The sequence below is a fragment of the Triticum urartu genome, chromosome 2 (genome assembly GCF_003073215.2).
Source record: "Triticum urartu cultivar G1812 chromosome 2, Tu2.1, whole genome shotgun sequence".
NCBI lineage: Eukaryota > Viridiplantae > Streptophyta > Magnoliopsida > Poales > Poaceae > Triticum > Triticum urartu.
In genome coordinates this window covers 146,859,841-146,878,108 of record NC_053023.1, presented here as the reverse complement: position 1 = coordinate 146,878,108, position 18,268 = coordinate 146,859,841, and the positions used below count along the sequence as shown (strand labels likewise).

The 18,268-nt window shown below is 50.0% G+C and overlaps 2 protein-coding genes across 2 annotated transcripts; both read left to right on the top strand.

The window, feature by feature from the left end:
- Positions 1 to 498: 498 nt before the first annotated feature.
- On the top strand, positions 499 to 2,065 carry LOC125541304. Its single transcript, XM_048704749.1, has 4 exons — positions 499 to 686; positions 1,091 to 1,143; positions 1,257 to 1,661; positions 1,761 to 2,065. Exons 1-4 carry the CDS (start codon positions 515 to 517, stop codon positions 1,776 to 1,778), a joined length of 648 nt encoding a protein of 215 aa, XP_048560706.1. The 5' UTR covers positions 499 to 514; the 3' UTR covers positions 1,779 to 2,065.
- Positions 2,066 to 11,469: 9,404 nt separating this feature from the next.
- LOC125536452 lies at positions 11,470 to 13,677 on the top strand. The gene is made up of 3 exons (XM_048699681.1): positions 11,470 to 12,185; positions 12,287 to 12,646; positions 12,736 to 13,677. Exons 1-3 carry the CDS (start codon positions 11,661 to 11,663, stop codon positions 13,375 to 13,377), a joined length of 1,527 nt encoding a protein of 508 aa, XP_048555638.1. The 5' UTR covers positions 11,470 to 11,660; the 3' UTR covers positions 13,378 to 13,677.
- The last annotated feature ends 4,591 nt before the right edge of the window (positions 13,678 to 18,268 follow it).

Below are 18,268 nucleotides of genomic sequence, written 5' to 3'. Positions count from 1 at the left end.
TTCAATCTCAGAAGCATCTACCAAATAGGACAGTGATCAAGAAAAATAGGTTCATTTGGCAATAGCATGTACGTGTAGGACCTCCGGGACGGGTCATATTTCAACCAAGATTTTGCACCCCCATATACTGAAGCCTTTGCGTTCCCCAGGAGGTTCCCTTCCCGCCATGGGCAACGATATGCTCTTTCGTTCTATCGTCTGTTCAATTCAAACTAATTCAAATCAGTGTGTCGTTTCGTCCTACGTTAAAGTAGGACCGACGGTCCCATTTGGACTACCACCATTCATCTATGCGAGGCTTAGAAAGGCAAAATCAGCCGTCGATTTTACCGTGCCGTAAAGAAAGCAGAGAAAAGAAACGAGAAAGCTAGCCATTTGGAGCTAGTCAGTCCAAGAAACGAGAAAAGAAAAGAAAAAGGTGGCAACTGCAAGTACGATCTCTAAAACTGAAATCTGGGAAAGCACTGTCTGCTGCTGCTGCCCCCCGGCTGAAAATCTTGTACCAGCCTTACCGATGCGGAGACCAAGCCACGACCGTGTACCTCCTCCAGTCCTCCTCATCCTCACCTGTACGCTGCATATAACCAGACGCCCACCCCATGGCGGTTCTTCCATAGAGCTTCATCAGTATCTATCTCCAAAACTCTCCGTGGTCAGGGAAAAGACTAGTGCTAGTGAGATGCCTGGTATGCATCCTCTTAATTAGTTGCTTTCCTGTTGGTTGGTAGTTTGCTGTGCATATTGTTTTGGTGAAAATTTGTGCCTGGGATTTTTTATTTCCGGATCAAGATCTTGCATTTCTGTATTTCTTTCTCTCCTTCTTCCTCTTGGCGGAGCAACATTGTCTATTTTTTTGAGATATTTTGGCTCTGGGTAGCGTTTCAAATAGTTTTCCTGGCGTTATTTGTTCAACTAGTCACTAGTGGCAAGTCTCATCTTGATTTCTTTTCCTTTTCGAAAAAAGTCTCACCTTGATGATCTTGCTCTGCTTTCTCCTTATCATTTTACCAAGATTTAATCTTCTTGTTTCTTCGCTCTACTATTTGCTGCCAAGATTTAACTCACCTGTTGAGTTGTCTGAACTTTGAAGGCCGCAACTTGGGCGCTGCAGGAGCAAAGAAGGAAGAGGGGGAGCATGCCAGGGTAAGCAAAACGCCCAATCCAATTCCATCCTCTGGCCTCATCTGTAAGCTCCTTCATGCGTTCAATTCGATCTCTCTCAGTCTTCATACGTGCTTTTCTTTGTATCCGTGCAGCCGCCCAAGATCGACGTGCAGACGCTCTACGTGCTGTACATGGTGCTTTTCATGATGATCTGGATGTCCTTGTTTCGGTTTCGGTATCCGCAGCACGCCGAGTTCCTCCGCTACACCCCGGCCGTGGAAGCCCTGGCCGCCTGCTTCTTCTTCACGTTCGTCACCGTCATGCTGCAGGCGCTGCTCGCCAACGCGCTGTCGGAGAAGGCCGCCCCGTCGCCGCTTCCGCCTCCCGTGAACCACTGGATCATGGCCCTCTCCGTGTGGCTGTTCGGGGTCCTCTACTACCTGGTCTACGCCTCCATGAACGACGGGTATGCAGCGGAGCCGGGGTACTCGGGCCTGCTCATCGCCGGGGTCGCGAGTGTTGTGAGCCTCGCCATGACCGTCTACAACATGCGGCAGGTAATTCAGTTCTTGTGCTCCTAGTTCGTTTGATCTCCTAGAGTTTGGGCATTGTTGTTTGGTGCAAGGCTTTAACCTGTCCATCGTCTGTTTTGGCAGCGCCCCGTCTTTGCTTAGCTGCGGATGATTGAGCATCTTGGAACCTCAAGAGTGGCGACCTGAAGAAGGGTCAGACTTGCCCTTGCCTATGGCAGTTTACTATGTTGCTATTATCTGTCTAGTTTTGGATGTGTTATGAGTATGTTGTTGGTTACCATGGTTCTCTATTTACTGTCTGAACTCAGCAAAGATTTGGCGTCATTTGGGAGATAGGATTAATCTATGTCAGTACCTAAGATGTTTCGTGATAAACTATTTCTTTACGGAATGTTTCATGAAAAACTTGTTGATGGGGATTTGATTTCTTTCCTTGCGTGTTTGCGTTGCAAGCCCAGGTGGTCATTGGTGGATCCTTGGTTCTTGTTAATGGGGGGTGTGATCTTCTCCTTTCGGCAACTCTCTGTGATCCTAATCGGTTCTGCTATATTTAGTCAAAGACATTTCAGACTGCTGCTATAGTGTTCTTGATGCTTAGCTAAAAATATGATTTAGATTCAGTTAAGATAATCATCGATTTGTTTCTGGGTTAGTCTCTATTCTTATCAGATTCCCAAGTTAGAGAAAAATCTGCTCTATGAATTTAAATGCTACCATGAATAATCTAGATGCAGATAGGAAAGAAGAATTCAGACTTTGATAAAAAGAATGGGGGATCAGAAGTACAAAAGTGTGTGTCATACTGTAATCTATACCAGCGTCTGAGACGATAGTTAGGAGCTGTCCATTTTATCATGCTAAAACAATAGCAGTTACAAAACCATTCTTTGTGGGATTATGAAAGATGATTAAGGGGGTAGTAATCAGATTGTAGTTCTGACCAAAACAGAGGAAGAAATGTCATGGTTAGTGTATACATGTAGCAGCAGACTAGATATATCTGCAGTAAAGTTTATAGTTCTGACCAGAACAGAGCAAACTAGATAGTATCAGGGAAGGATATATATGCATCATGAATCAGGTTCAGGTCATTTAATCCTTGCAGGTCGTCGCAAATGAAAACCTGTCATATACATATTCAGTAAAGTTTGTATAGAGTTGCATAGTTAGCTACAGAAGCTCATTTCCTAGAACACTGCCTGCTACAGAAAAATCTGCTCTATAAATTAAAATGCCGCCATGAAACAATCTAGATGCAGCTAGGAAAGAAAAATTTAAAAGTTCGATAAAAGGATAGGGGATCAGAAGCACCAAAGAAGTGCAGGAATAAATGTTTGGTCAAGTGGGTCATACTGTAATCTATTCCAGTGTGTGAGACAACAATTAGGAGCTATCTATGTTATCAGCACTGTAGCAGTTACAAAACCATTCAGTGTGGGATTATGCTCGCGTCAGATTACGAAAGATAATTAGGGGGTAGTTGTAAGATTGTAATTCTAACAATAACAGAGGAAGAAATATCATGGTTAGTGTATATTGTAGCAGCAAAGTACATAATGTCAGTGGAGGATATATATGCAACATGAATCAGGTTCAGGTCATTTAACCTTTGCACGTCATCGCAAATGGAAACCTGTCATATACACATTCAGTAAAGTTTGTATAGGGTTGTATAGTTAGCTACACAAGCTCGTTCATGTAGGAAATTGTTTTTAGAACACTACCTGCTAGCTTATACACTCGATTGCTGATTGAACAAATAAGCAAGCACGTCTCTGAAAAATCTAGAGGATTTGCTAAAGAATTATTTCTGCTAGCATATCATATTTATTGATGTTTGCCTGAGTGAATATTTTGTTTGCATGTCTGTTTAACTAAAAGGGTGCATGATAGGGCAAGAGACGACAATGCTATCTCAGGATCAGAGAGTACATGCTTAAGTTCAGGAAAAAGAACTAGAGACAGTTTGCATGCCTGCGCTTATGCATGAGAACAGTGCCTCAAGCATTTAGTAAGCTTTGTTTAATTGCTGAATAACTATAATAAGGAAACAGTAGACTATAAATGTCCATGTTAGTAACATAAATAGATCAACAATGTTTATGTCTCAAATTATAACTAAAAAGATCTCAAAGATTAATAAGTTTGTTACTCTCTTAGGATGAACGACGATTAAACAAAATCATTTCGAGTCAAAAGAATCTCTGGGATGCTTAGTCAACTACTAATTTTGTCTCATATATTATGTGGTATTCAAATATGCTTAATCATAATGTTGAATAATAAATAACTATGTAAATGCTTTCATACCAGGCGCTACTTAATTAAAGAAATATAAATGTTCTTATAATTCTTTATGGAGGGAGTACTAGAGTAAGTTCAGTATCATCCCATCGACAGTTACACATGAAAACCCTGGCATCCTCTTTGCATAGGCGCAAAAGGAGAAGTCCAATGCCAGGGGTTTTCGTCTGTTATATGTTGTACGAGATAAATTTTAGCGCAGCGACCATGGATTTGGGAGTTTGTTAGCGCCTGTATTAAAGGCTCGCATGGGAAGGGAAAGCACTTGCGTGAATTTTTAATTTTTTGCTTTTTAGTATTTCTCTATAAGCGGGGCTACTTAAGCGTGTAGTATTGTAAATGCTCTTAGGAAGTTATACATAAAAGATTTGTTTCAAACCATAACCATGTCTGAAATGAGTTAATCATCAACGTCCCAATATTAGCCAAGTAGGTATGTAGCACATACCTACATATATCTGCATCATACCCTGTTATGTTCACTTTGGTTTTGGCCCTCAATGGGTTCCATTCGCAAATTCGATTTTGAATCTATTTTGGAATTATTGCAAATCAATATGGGGTTCTAGCAGCTCGTTGGTATCCCCCAAGTAGATTCAAACTGGAATTTGCAGCGGGAAAGAAATCTACAAGGGTTTCTAGCGGCCCGTTGATATCCCCCAAGTAGATTCAAACTAGAATTTGCAGCGGGAAAGAAATCTACAAGAGTTTCTAGAGGCCCGTTGATATCCCCAAGAGCAAGGAAGTGCAACAATTTTCAGTGAGAAGTATTATAACTCTAATTTATAATTTGAGCAATTGAGTTGTCAATTCATTCCACCTGAAACAAGTACTTGTTTAAAGTGTTGGGAAACGCAGTATTTCAAAAAATTTACCTACGATCACGCAAGATCTATCTAGTAGATGCATAGCAACGAGAAGGGAGAGTGTGTCTACTTACCCTCGTAGACCAAAAGCGGAAGCGTTAAGTAACGCGGTTGATGTAGTTGAACGTCTTTGCAATCCAACCGATCCAAGTACCGAACGCACGGCACCTCCGCGATCTGCAAACGTTCAACTCGGTGACGTCCCTCGAACTCTTGATCCAGTTGAGGCCGAGGGAGAGTTTCGTCAACACGACGGCGTGGTGACGGTGATGATGAAGTTACTGATGCAGGGCTTCGCTTAAGCACTACGACAATATGACCGAGGTGAAAAACTGTGGAGGGGGACACCGCACACGGCTAAGACAAATCTTGGAGTGCCTTTGGGGTGCCACATGCCCACGTATATAAAGGAGGGAGGAGGAGGAGGCCAGCCTAGGAGGGGCGCGCCTATAGGGGGGTCCAACTAGGATTCCTAATCCTAGTTGGAGTCCCCTTCCTTTTCCAAGAGGGGAGAGAGTGAAGGAGTAGGAGAGGGAGAAGGAAAGAGAGGGGGGTGCCGCCCCCTCCCTAGTCCAATTCGGACTTGCCATGGGGGGGGAGGGCGCGTCAAACCCATGAGGCCCTTCTCTCCTTTCCCTTATGGCCCATTAAGGCACACTACTTCCCCTGACGAATTCTCGTAACTCTTCGGTACTCCGAAAAATACCCGAATCATTTGGAACCTTTCCGATGTCCGAATATAGCCTTCCAATATATCGATCTTTACGTCTCGACCATTTCGAGACTCCTCGTCATGTTCGTGATCTCATCCGGGACTCCCAACAACCTTAGGTACATCAAATCACATAACTCATAATACAAATTGTCATCGAACGTTAAGCGTGCGGACCCTACGGGTTCGAGAACTATGTAGACATGACCGAGACACATCTCCGGTCAATAACCAATAGCAGAACCTGGATGCTCATATTGGCTCCTACATATTCTACGAACATCTTTATCGGTCAAACCGCATAACAACATACGTTGTTCCCTTTGTCATCGGTATGTTACTTGCCCTTGATTCGATCGTCGGTATCATCATACCTAGTTCAATCTCGTTACCGGCATGTCTCTTTACTCATTCCGTAATGCAACATCCCACAACTAACTCATCAGTCACATTGCTTGCAAGGCTTATAGTGATGTGCATTACCGAGAGGGCCCAGAGATACCTCTCCGACAATCGGAGTGACAAATCCTAATCTCGTTTTATTCCAACTCAACAAACACCATCGGAGACACCTGTAGAGCATCTTTATAATCACTCAGTTACGTTGTGACGTTTGATAGCACACAAGGTGTTCCTCCGGTATTTGGGAGTTGCATAATCTCATAGTCGGAGGAACATGTATAAGTCATGATGAAAGCAATAGCAAAAAAAACTAAACGATCATTTATGCTAAGCTAACGGATGGGTCTTGTCCATCACATCATTCTCTAATGATGTGATCCCGGTCATCAAATGACAACACATGTCTATGGTCAGGAAACTTAACCATATTTGATTAACAAGCTAGTCAAGTAGAGGCATACTAGGAACACTCTGTTTTGTCTATGTATTCACACATGTACTAAGTTTCCGGTTAATACAATTCTAGCATGAATAATAAACATTCATCATGATATAAGGAAATATAAATAACAAATTTATTATTGCCTCTAGGGCATATTTCCTTCATAATGGAATCTATTACTCCCTCTGTTCACTTTTATAAGGCCTTGAAGACATTTCAGACATGGTGCAAAATAGCTCATTTTTAGTTATCTAAAACGACTTATAAAAATGAAAGGAGGGAGTGGTAACAATGAAAATGGAGTAATTTTTAGTATTTTGTACGTTCATCGTCATGTAGAAGGGTGTGCTTTTACCTCGTCTCGAGGCAGTACCGGGACCTTGGGCTTCATGTGGGCTAGGCCCAACTTGTTGCAAAAAACTAGTTTGGGTGGTCAACTTGTCCGTGTCACCGGACTCGAGCTTGTCGGTTTTCGCGGTGGCCCGGCGGCCACTAGTCCATGTGTACGGACGACGGAGGGGCGGAAGCGGACGGAATCTTACGCAGGGCTACCGCGGGCGTCCGGAGCGGTATGATCAAATGGTCAAAATCGAAGCAGAACACCAGTCTTCACACGAAGGACCAGCGGCCAAGAGGTAAAAATACAATTAAGACAGAAGAATCCCTTCAGCTTGACCGTAGCGCATGTCATCTGCCTTCGACACCATCGTATCAGCCACCAAAGAAAAATATAACGGGTCATCTTTTTACCCGAGCTCGACGCGCCTCCATTGCTTATATACAGCTTTTCTGACCTTCCAAGTGGCTTATCAAAGGGAGAGCTATTGACGAAGAATCTGACCGAGGTAGTGACACGTCATCGAACTCTAGATTTGACACTACACTCCACTAAAACATGGAAGGAAGAACAAAACCTGCTAGCCGTGGAATTACTCGCGTGTAGTCGGGCGGTGTAGCACCCCACTTTATCTGGTGAAACTTAATACGGGAAATACACCTTGGTTCCTCGCTGTATCTGCATCTTATATGTGATTTTTTTACAAAAAAGGTCATTGTTGTTTCGAAGTTTCTTCAGAATAAGCTGACTTTCTTTTGCACTAGTATATACATTTTCACCAATAAAAAACAGCTTTGACTTCAGCGCAAAAGAAAATAAATATTTCCTATTATCGGTCACTATTCAAACTATTTTGGATGAAAAATTGTTTTTTTACATAAATCAAAGGCGGTTTTTCTTTTTGTGGAATTTCTTTCACAGGTGCACCGAAAGGCGAATAACCAATTCAGAGCCCGGTCTTATCTGCATCCGGTGAACAGTACATTAGAAAAAACAGTAGGAAAATGAAAAAAAAAAACTTTTTTTCATGTAAGATGATTGAGTGCGTGAGGTGCATGCCAAAATTTTAATTATTTGAACATCTCAGTAGCTCTCAGCAAAAGAAAATAAAATCAGGTCTAACCAGTGCACAAACAGTAAATTTTTTCATAAACCTCAAATTTATCTTTTTTGTTGGGAGCTACTCACATGTCCAAATGCTCTAAAATTTAGCATGGACATCACACACTCACTCATCTTCCTCCACACACAAAAAACCAGATTCTTTGAAATTTATTTAATAATTTTTTGTTCACTTTCGGGCTCATCTAAGCCTGTGAGACAAAACGCTCTCACCGAAAGGTCAAGTTTATTGGGAAAAAAGAATCAGAATTTGACTTTTTATTTAGCCTGAAATCTAAAAAATGCTTACGCACTATTTAGGCGAATCGAGTGGCCGGCTCTTGTCCACATATTACGTTGGCTCCCTCACTTATTAAATGCATGCATGGGCATATTTTGTCTCTTAGTGCATGCGGTTGATGGCATTAACTGCGATCAAACTTATAATATATGTGAATGGAAAAAACAGATCAATGTGTATTTATTTCAGATTTTCAATTTTTAAAAAACCCATATCTTTTAAACCACGCATCGAAATTCAGATATGTCTTCACCATTGGATTCCTCGTGACGAGATCTTTGAAAGTAGATCCCCCATGGACATGTTTCGACGAATTTTTTTCGATGCCAACTTTCGTGCTATATTGTGCAACTTTAGTATTACATCGTGCAACTTTTTTCAAAACCAATTTTTGGATCTGCATGATTCAATTTTCATGAGGTTGCAATGTAGCAACCATGACAACTTTGATGTGCAACTAGTCTACTATCCCAACCAACTATCAAGTAGTCGTTGTGCAACCCTCCTCCCTACTCGTGGATGCATCGTTTTTCACTGTCGGTGCACCCTACTCCCACCTCCCCTGCAAGCGATTTGTGCAACTTAGTCTATTGTTCAAGCCAACTGCCTATTAGTCAATGTGCAACTCCTTCCTCTTCCTATTTGTGGACACGTATTTTCAATTGGCGGGGATAACAAACATAGTTGCACATACTCTGCTAGGTAGTTGGCCAGAGCAACATACGAAGTTGCACATCTCACAAGCAAGGACAGTTGAATGGTAAAAAATTGACATTCATGAGGGTTGTGAAAAGTTACATATACATAGAGTGCGAGTTGCAAATCTCACTAGCAGGGGTGGTTTGGACCGTGTGTTAGAAGGGAAACTACACATCCACGGGGTATAGGATAAAGTTACAAATCACTGTTAGACAGTTGGCCGTGGCAGTATCCGAAGTTGCACAACCACTAATAGAAAATTGGCGGATGCAGTAAATAGTGAAAGCACATCCACGGGCAAGCGGAAAGTTGCATGTCAATTACTAGGCTGGTGGCCCGAGCAACGGACGAAATTGCTCATCTCACTGGAAGGGGTAGTTTGAGGGGGTGGAGGTGACATTAGTGAAAACTGCACATCCACGGGGTAGGCGAAAAGTTGCACATCCACGGTCTGCTAGTTGCACATCAACTACTAGGCAGTTGCATAAAACGAGGTACTAAATTGCACAAAAAAAATCATCGAAACATACCCATGCGGGATCTAGTTTCGAAGAACACGTCGTAAGGGTTTCAACGGTGAAAGTGGATCTTAATTTCGATGTTTAGTTCTAAAGTTATGACTTTTAAAATGAAAAAGAACTCTAAATTAATGTGTTCACACCTGGTTGCTTTCCAATCCGTAATTAAAAACATGTTGTATGTCTTTTCTATCTTTTTTACAATAGGAAAGAATCTTTCTTTTTTTGTTTGATGAGGATATAAACTTGCTAAAAGTGGCAGCCGCTGCGGAGCGCTAGCGAGCGCCCTGCCGCTTGCTAGACGCGTCCTTTATTTAGTTACTATTTTTCTCATATAGGGCGTATTATTATACACCTATAGACCAAAAATTTCCCTCCAACTTAATACGTCCTATACACGGTGGGAGATGCTCTAAATCGAATAAAATGCCCTCTTGTTTCAACAAAATCTTGAAGTGGAGAAATAAAATGTTGAATCGTTGGGAAGGCACGCGAGACGAATATCATGGCTTCACATGGTCACCCACTCACCCACACATGCACGTGAAAGCACAGCAACAAGACAAAAATGCCCTACCTCCACTGCTCGCGCCCGTGCCAACTTACAAGTCAACGACATGATAGCACTGTTGATCTTCGCGGCCTCACCTCCCAAAACCCACGCATGAATCGCATCGCATGCCATGTTCTGCCGCCCGTACATGCGACCTCCCAGACGCAGACGTGCAGCTTTGCTTCTCTCTTTAGTCCGTTGGAGAAGGAGAAATATACATATTGCATCACCTCCCGAGACGGGATCACCGCAACGGGCAAGAAGGAGATCGGTCGGATGGCGCCGACGTGCCGTGCCCCGCGCGGCGCCCGCCCACGTCGACGGTCGACGTCGACCCGGTCAAGGCGCGGCGAAGCAAGCGCGCGCGCGCGGCCTCCGACAGCGCAGCAACGGCAGGTCAAAGTCACGCACCGAGCCGGGCATCGACGACGCCGACGCTGCCCCCTCACGAGCGCGTCATGTGCCGTGCCCCCGCCCCGGCCCCGTCTCGCCCGGCCGCACCACGTGTCCTCTCGCCGCGCTTTTGGCATCTCTCTCTCCGCCGATGCCGCCGCGGCGCAGCTGCCCGTTGGTTGGCGCCACCTCTGCGGCTCGGGCCCCGGCCACGCCACGGGACGGGCTCGATCGGCGCCGTGTTGGTGTTGGTGGGAGACTGGGAGGGAGCGAGCCACTGCGATCCCGGCGGTGCCGCTGGGGCCGAGCGGAAGGAAAGCGATGGTTGCACGTTGGGGAGGGGCCGTCTCGTTTCAGATGTGCGCGCAGGCAGGCGGCCATGATTTGCTTCGGAACAAAGGACCTTGGAAAAGCCGTTCGCAGCATGACAACAGTACAACTACATCAACAACCTAATCGACACTGTAGTCGCTGGTGTGAATAAGTTGTGTCATGTCCACGGAACAAGCGCGTACGGCACGCGCAACGCCACCGTAGGAATTTGTTGTTGCACCCAACGGCATCGGTACCATTCGTCTGCGGTTGCAGGGAATGGTATTAGCGTTTAGCAGGACTACTTGCAGATGCCATTTCTTTTCCTCAAAGCTTCGAACGCTTAGAAGACATCCTTGTGTTATTAGCAGCGGCAGCATTGATTGATTTCGAAAGGGAAGGCAACGCATGCGGCGAGCCCTGAATCAAGAAGCGTGCGGCATGCCGACTAACATCGACAGCTACGGACCCTGAAGTTTTGCACCGATAGATAGATAGATAGATACAAGAACACATCACATTTAGTCATTTACCCACCTACCCACTGCCCCCACATCCATCTTGGCACCACATGCATGTAGCAATACCACTCCTACATGAAAAGAAACACACATGACGGCGATACGGCGCTCAATTATCCTCCTGACAGGGATTCAAAAACCCATCCAGATTCTAATTCTGCTCCACAGTTTGTTCGGCCGGCCTCACCGTTTTTGTGTGAGCGACACTGTCGAAAGCAAGATAGCATCGAGCAAGCGAGGCAGGCGCACACATTTCTTCCTCTCTCTCTCTCCCTCCGCCCGACATCCCACCCCACCTCGCCTCTTTCCCTTTCGCCCCAGCGCGCTCACGTCAGACGGTTTCCCCATCTCGCCCGCCCTTTATCTTTTCCTCTTTTCCGCCCTCTTTTCCCGTCTCATCTCGCCCCCGTCGCCTTCCACCTCTCGCGCTCGCCTCACATCTTTCCGCCACTCCCCCCCTCCTTCTACTCCACTCCTGGCCCGGCCGCGCTCTCCATGCCCTCCCCGTGAAGCAAGCACATCCTTTCGCCTCCCCTATTAGACCCCCTAGCTCAGTTCCGCGATGGAGAAGGAGAGGAAGCAGGGGTTCTTCGCCGCTCTGAAGGAGGAGGTGGTGCGGGGGCTGTCGCCGGCGAGGTCCCGCGGGAAGACCCCGGCCAGGAGCGCGTCGCCGGCAAGAATGCTGATCCCGCGCCGTCGCAAGGCGCCGCCGCCGCCGCCGGAGAAGCAGATGGAGCAGCAGCAGTACCTGCCGGAGCAGCTTATAGCGCGCTCTGGCAGCCTCCGGCCGGGCGGCGAGGTGCTCGAGCCGCTCATTGAGGGCCCCGACGCCGACCGCCTCGCCGCCGGCGACTTCGTCGGAGAGGACTCCGGCCGGCGGGAGGGGTTCGGGCACTGGGTCCGCGGCCACCTGACGCGCACTCCGTCCATGGCTTCCGCCTCCTCCGCCGGCCCCGGCGGGTCCAGCGGCTCGTTCCGGCACTCCGACCTCCGCCTCCTCCTCGGCGTCATGGGCGCGCCGCTCGCGCCCATCTCCTCCAACCTGGCCGACCCGCTGCCCCTCCTCTCCATCAAGGGCACCCCCATTGTACGTCCACATCTTATGTTGATTCGCTTCCAATCCAAGTGATGCCGCTTTTGGTCGTGCATCTGGTACTCACTTCGCTTGACTGCTCTGGGAACTCGCAGGAGTCGTCGTCCGCGCAGTACATCCTGCAGCAGTACATGGCGGCGTCCGGCGGCTACAAGATGCTGCAGTCGGTGAGGAACGCGTACGCCATGGGCAAGGTGCGCATGGTGGCGTCCGAGTTCGAGACGGCCACGCGCGTCGTCAAGAACCGCGGGCCCAGCGGCCGCGGCGCCGCCGCCGTCGAGCAGGGCGGCTTCGTGCTCTGGACGATGGCCCCCGGCATGTGGTACGTGGAGCTCGCCGTCGGCGGCAGCAAGGTCCACGCCGGCTGCAACGGCCGCCTCGTCTGGCGCCACACCCCCTGGCTCGGCGCCCACGCCGCCAAAGGCCCGGTCCGCCCCCTCCGCCGCGTCCTGCAGGTCCCGACATTGCCACCTTCATCTTCTTCTCCCCTCGATTCTTCGCCACCTCGCAGATCTTCTTACCAAGTTCCCAACTCGCAATGCAGGGCCTTGATCCGCTGACGACGGCCGGGCTGTTCGCGGAGGCGCGGTGCGTGGGAGAGAAGAAGGTGAACGGCGAGGAGTGCTTCATCCTGAAGCTGTCGGCGGACCCGCAGACGCTGAAGCTGCGGAGCGAGGGGCCGGCGGAGATCATCCGGCACGTGCTGTTCGGCTACTTCAGCCAGCGGACGGGGCTGATGGTGCACATCGAGGACTCGCACCTGACCCGCATCCAGCCGCACTCGGGCGGCGACGCCGTGTACTGGGAGACCACCATCAGCTCGTGCCTGGAGGAGTACCGCGCCGTGGAGGGCATCATGATCGCGCACGCGGGGCGCTCCGCCGTGACGCTGTTCCGGTTCGGCGAGGCGGCCATGAGCCACACCAAGACGCGGATGGAGGAGGCGTGGAGCATCGAGGAGGTGGCCTTCAACGTGCCGGGCCTGTCGGTGGACTGCTTCATCCCGCCGGCCGACATCCGGTCCGGCTCCGTGGGCGAGGCCTGCGAGCTGCCCCCGCAACACGGCGACCGCGCCAAGTCCACCGCCGTGCACCCCGCCCGCGTCGCGGCGGCCGCAGAGCGCGCCCACGTCAATGCCGGCGCCGGAGGCCGCGGCGAGAAGATCGTGTGGAGAGTGGAGGTGTGAGGAGCGGACTCAGACTCAGAGTGAAGAAGAATTAGCCGCAGTTGCTAGTTAGTCAGTCGGTCAGTCTGCCTGCTGGTAGAGATAAATTAAATTAAACCCGTCCAATTTGTTCATACTCCTACTAGAGATCGAGTGCGATTTTCCTCTGCCTAGTGATCATCAGACACTTCTTCTAACTCGTTGGTTCGAGTTCTTCATCGATCTTGTCTGTAAATAGGAGCATAAATGTGGATTCTGAGGCCGCTCGTGTCACCTGGCCGCCCTGGATGAATCTGAATCTTTATCCTCGGAATGCAGAAATTTTAGTGCAACCAAACCGACCTTTTCTCTCTGCATCCCTACTGACTGACTCTTGTAGGCCACCCGGAGCTGTGATGGCTACTAATTGTGGGTTCGTGTTACCGCTGGCCGGCTGCCATTTCTTGGTCGTGCCACTTGACAGATGATACTCGATACCTAGTACTGATGCTTATTTTGAGCTCGGTGCCTCTTCCAGAGTAAAAAAGAACACCATTTGCTTGTCTTGACACGGACATGTATGTACGTACCCAGGTAGACATGACACTCCGTCTGAGAGACGCAACTTGCTACTAACTACTACTCGAATGGTGTAGAGTGGCAGTACAGATCTTGCTTAGAAGCTAACCAAATCGTGGTGTACTGCTGCTGTAGTAGTATAAGCTTCCTGGGCATCTCTAGAGGGTGTGTTTGGTTGGCCCAGGAGAGGAGAGGAGTGGGACGACAGACACGGGGATGGCATCGGATGCTGAGATCAGCAGTACATCACACCGCCATTCAGCAGCAGCGCACTTGGTCGCCTCGCCTCCTACTCCGTTTCTGTTCTGTTCTGTTGGACCATCGCGCGGGGCCGGGGGGCCCACGGACTGACCGGTCAGAACGGTGGCCCGCCTGCAGTGGCGCCACGGCGTGACCCGGTTGCTGCTGGCGCGGTGGCATGGCATCTACCTCTGCTGCCCGGCCCGCTGCTTTATTTTCTCATCTTTATTGACCAGCGACCTGACGACCTGGGCACAGGCCATACCACCACACACATGCAATGCAAGCCAAGCCGGAGCCTGCCAAAACTAATGAGGGGCGTATGTTTTTTCTTATAATATGCCCCAGCGATCGTTGCAGCAGTACTCCATCTCGGAGATACAGTCGACGGCACGTCGGAGGCTTCCGTTTTTTACCTCTTCTCGTGCTTCAGCTGGTGATGGCCTGATGGGGGGTTGCCCGTTTGCGCAGGCAAATTATTGTGGCCTTGGGAGCCGAGCACGCTGTCCGATCGGGTGACTAGTACTATGATGGTGCTCGCCCCTGCTTGTCCCACCAACGTTGCCTGGATCGGTCACTTCCCTCTTGCGCTCGCTTTGCTTTGCTTTTATTTTCTTTTCTTTTCTGTGTGCGCCACTTCCAGGTCGCGCGAACAATGAGTAGTAGCTCCGCTAGCAGTGGTACGCTCCTACTCCCTCCGTCCTATACTATAGAACATTTGTAGTGTTAAAAAAAAACTTACAATATGAAACGGATGGAGTAGTAATAGCAACTCCAACGCGGGAACTCATTTAGAGCAACCCGACGGTATTTTTGTCCGCTTTTTATCCGTTTGGATCGCCCGCCCGCCGTCTGCCTTCTTTTACATTTTGTGTCGACAGTGCGTTTAACGGGTCGACCCATTTCATGATCGCGCACGCTTTAGATCATACCATCGGCCATGCCGTCGTCCTGATTTTGGCGCTCCAGCGCGCGGGGGAAATGCGGCCTAGCGCGCGCTGGTTTTGACGCTCCAACGCGCGGGAATGGTTCGCGCGCGCCACGGCCGGCGCTCGTTATAAGAAGGCACTCCCTACACATTCTGTACGCCGCCCACACGTCTCGCCCCCTCTCACTAGCCTCGCCGCCTCTACGCCACCATGTCGATTCGCCGCCTGGGCGCTTCGGATTTTCGCGGAGTCCGCGAGCGCCACTCCGGCGCCTTCTCCTCCGAGATCTGGTTTGGCGAGAAACGCTTTATCCTCGACACCTTCGACACCGCAGAGGAGGCGGCCCGCGCGCACGACGCGGCGGCGTGGCGTCTCCTGAGGCCTTGTCGGGATATGAATTTTCCTGACGTGTCGAGCCAGCGGGCGCAGGATCTCGCGCCTCTACCACGGCTTTTCACCGACGAGGATCGCCGTGTCCACCGGAGGCGGCAGCGTCGCCTCGCCATCGCCGAGATGGACGTGGAAGCCATGGTGGTGTGGCGCGAACGCTTCCCGTGGGACATCATCGACTAGCGTCAGTTCTACAAGCAAAGGAGGACGGAGAGGGACGCGAGGAGGACGGAGCGAGCCGCCTATCGGGAGGACAAGCGTTCGCGGAAGCAGACCGCTCAATTGAAACTAAAGCTACGAGAAACTTTGGGTTGGGACTTCGAAGACGAGGAGCATGCTGACGCCTACATTCAGACATTGGAGGAGGACATTACCAAGTCGGAGTTGGAAAGCGACGAGTAGTTAGTCTTTTTTTATCTGTGTACGCTAGAACTATCTATGTATCCATTTTTATTGGAAAAAATGGCTGCCGGCGTCGGCGACGAAGCAGGCGGGCGAGGGTGTGCTGTTTGATGTGGAGAGGCCAATGTGCCACCGACCAGCGGCCCCGGTGAGGAAACAGGGCGAGCGCGCGCGTCCGTCTTGTGTCCGCGCCGACGCAAATCCGGCTCAAAAATGGGCCGGGAATGGGTTGGCAGGCAGACGAAAGCAGACACGCGTCCGTTTGGGTCGACGTGTTGGGCCAACTTTTTTGTCTGCGTCGACCCAAACGGACGGTGGCGGACGAAATGAGTCGCCCCATTGGAGTTGCTCTTAGTCCGTGTGTGTTTGTTTGCATCAAAACGGACACAAAAGGTAGGCCCAACGCATCGACTCCAAACGAATGCGTGTCCGCTTTTTGTCCGCTGTCGGCCTCGCATACCTCTGGCCTCACCTCCGTCGCCTCCGCCAAAGGCAAGCCCCACGCGCCCCGCGAGACAGCGGCGCCGCCAAAGAAGAAGAAACAGTTGACGCCCGAGGAGCGGGCCGTGCAGTCGGCCAAGAGGAAGGGCCGGAGGCACGATCAAGGCCGCCGCCATCCTCTTCGCCGCCGCACAACGGGAGGAAACCAGTGCCCAAGTCGCCGCGACAACGTGCCCTGCTCTACCTAGGGTTAAACCCTGGCCATCACGGGCTCATCAACGCTGTCGTGGCAGCAACCATCACGGGCTCGTCGGCATTCCCTCGGACGATATTCCCAGAGTTGCCGCGCGCATCTACTACGCAGCCGATTCACGGCTTTCATGTCTATCCGTAAGCCTCCGGCTTCTCCGGCAAATGCTGACCGGAGGTGAGCGTCGTGGCGCCGTCCACGCCTGCGCCCATGGCCATTGACCTCCACGCCACACCGGTGGCCGGTAAATCATCCTCCAGATGGACGAGGAAACGCCCGTCCAAGATACCAGCCGACATGCATCCTGACGCCCACAACATGTTCGACAGAATGTCGGCTGCCGGTGACAATGAGATGGCTAACCGTTTCATCATTGAGAACATCATCTTTGAAGGTGGTGTGGGAGCCGCTTCCTCCGCAGGTGGGGGGAGGGGGAGCGGCTGCAGGCGATGCGGGCGCGACTGCCTTCAATCCCGACGAGACACAAAGCCAAGACAATCGAGCGCCCTACAGGCCCACCACCTTTGATCAAGCTGGCATGGACGACTCCTTCATGGAAGACCAGGTCGGCTTGGGCAACACCTTCCCGCTCGACCACGAATTCCACCGAGGACTATGACCTTAAGGAAGTGGATGAAATGGACATCACCGGGGAGCCTTTGTTCGAGGACGAGCTCACCAACCAAGTCGACGCAAACAAGAAGCGCAAAAGCAAACTGACGAAGGCATACACGCAGCCGGAGGACAAACTCCCTTGCGAGTGTTCATGAGACATTGGCCAAGATCCCAAGGTCGGCGCCGAGAAAAAGGCATCTACCTTTTGGCTTTGTACTCATCGTGAGTACCATGAACGCAAGAACTTCGCGCCGTACCAAATGGAGAGCAAGCGCGGGTGGGTGTCTCTCTCAAAGTAGTGGAGGGTGATACAACAAGAGTGCAATAAGTTTTTGTGCACCCCTTGAGAGTATCCAAGCACATCGCGTGAGCGGCCTAAAAAACATGGTATACATGCGCCCTCTTCGTATCGTTATGTTTATATGTCCATTTTCCCATATGCTTGTAGGCATTCAAGGCCCAACATGATGGCAAGTCATTCAAACTCACCCATCTTTGGATGATCATCAACGGGGAGGAGAAGTTCAAGGCGCAATATGCCTTCGCCAAGGTGTTTGGGGGGAGGGGAGAAAGCCGTCGAGGAGCACGGAGAGGGAGAGAAGCCACGACTGCAGGGGGAAAACCTACTCCAAGAAGGAGGACAAGCGCGAGGCGGCGTCCATTGCCTTGCATGCCACTTTAGAGGTCATGATGACCAAGAAGGACACAAGGGAGGAGAAACGCCGGCAAGACAGGGAAGAGCAAATGCACGCCTTCATGGAGATCCAAAGAAGGAGGCTTGAACTCGATGCAGAGAAGCAAGCCAAGATGTTCGGGTTGAAGGCAGAGAAGCAAGAGAAGATGCTCGAGATCAAGGCTGCCAATGCCAAGACTAAGGCAAAAGAAGTGACGCTCGTTAGCATGATGACGGGGGTGGAGATCATGAAGGTGAACTTGAGCACGGTGTCGCCGAGGAAGAGGTCATGGTTCGAGAAGATGCAGGCCGACATGCTCAAGTTCGATGACGAGTGATCTATGGCGAATAGTGTCATCCTTTTTTTGTATGCTGACAAGTGTGCTGGCATGACCACGGCCGAGATGGCATGGT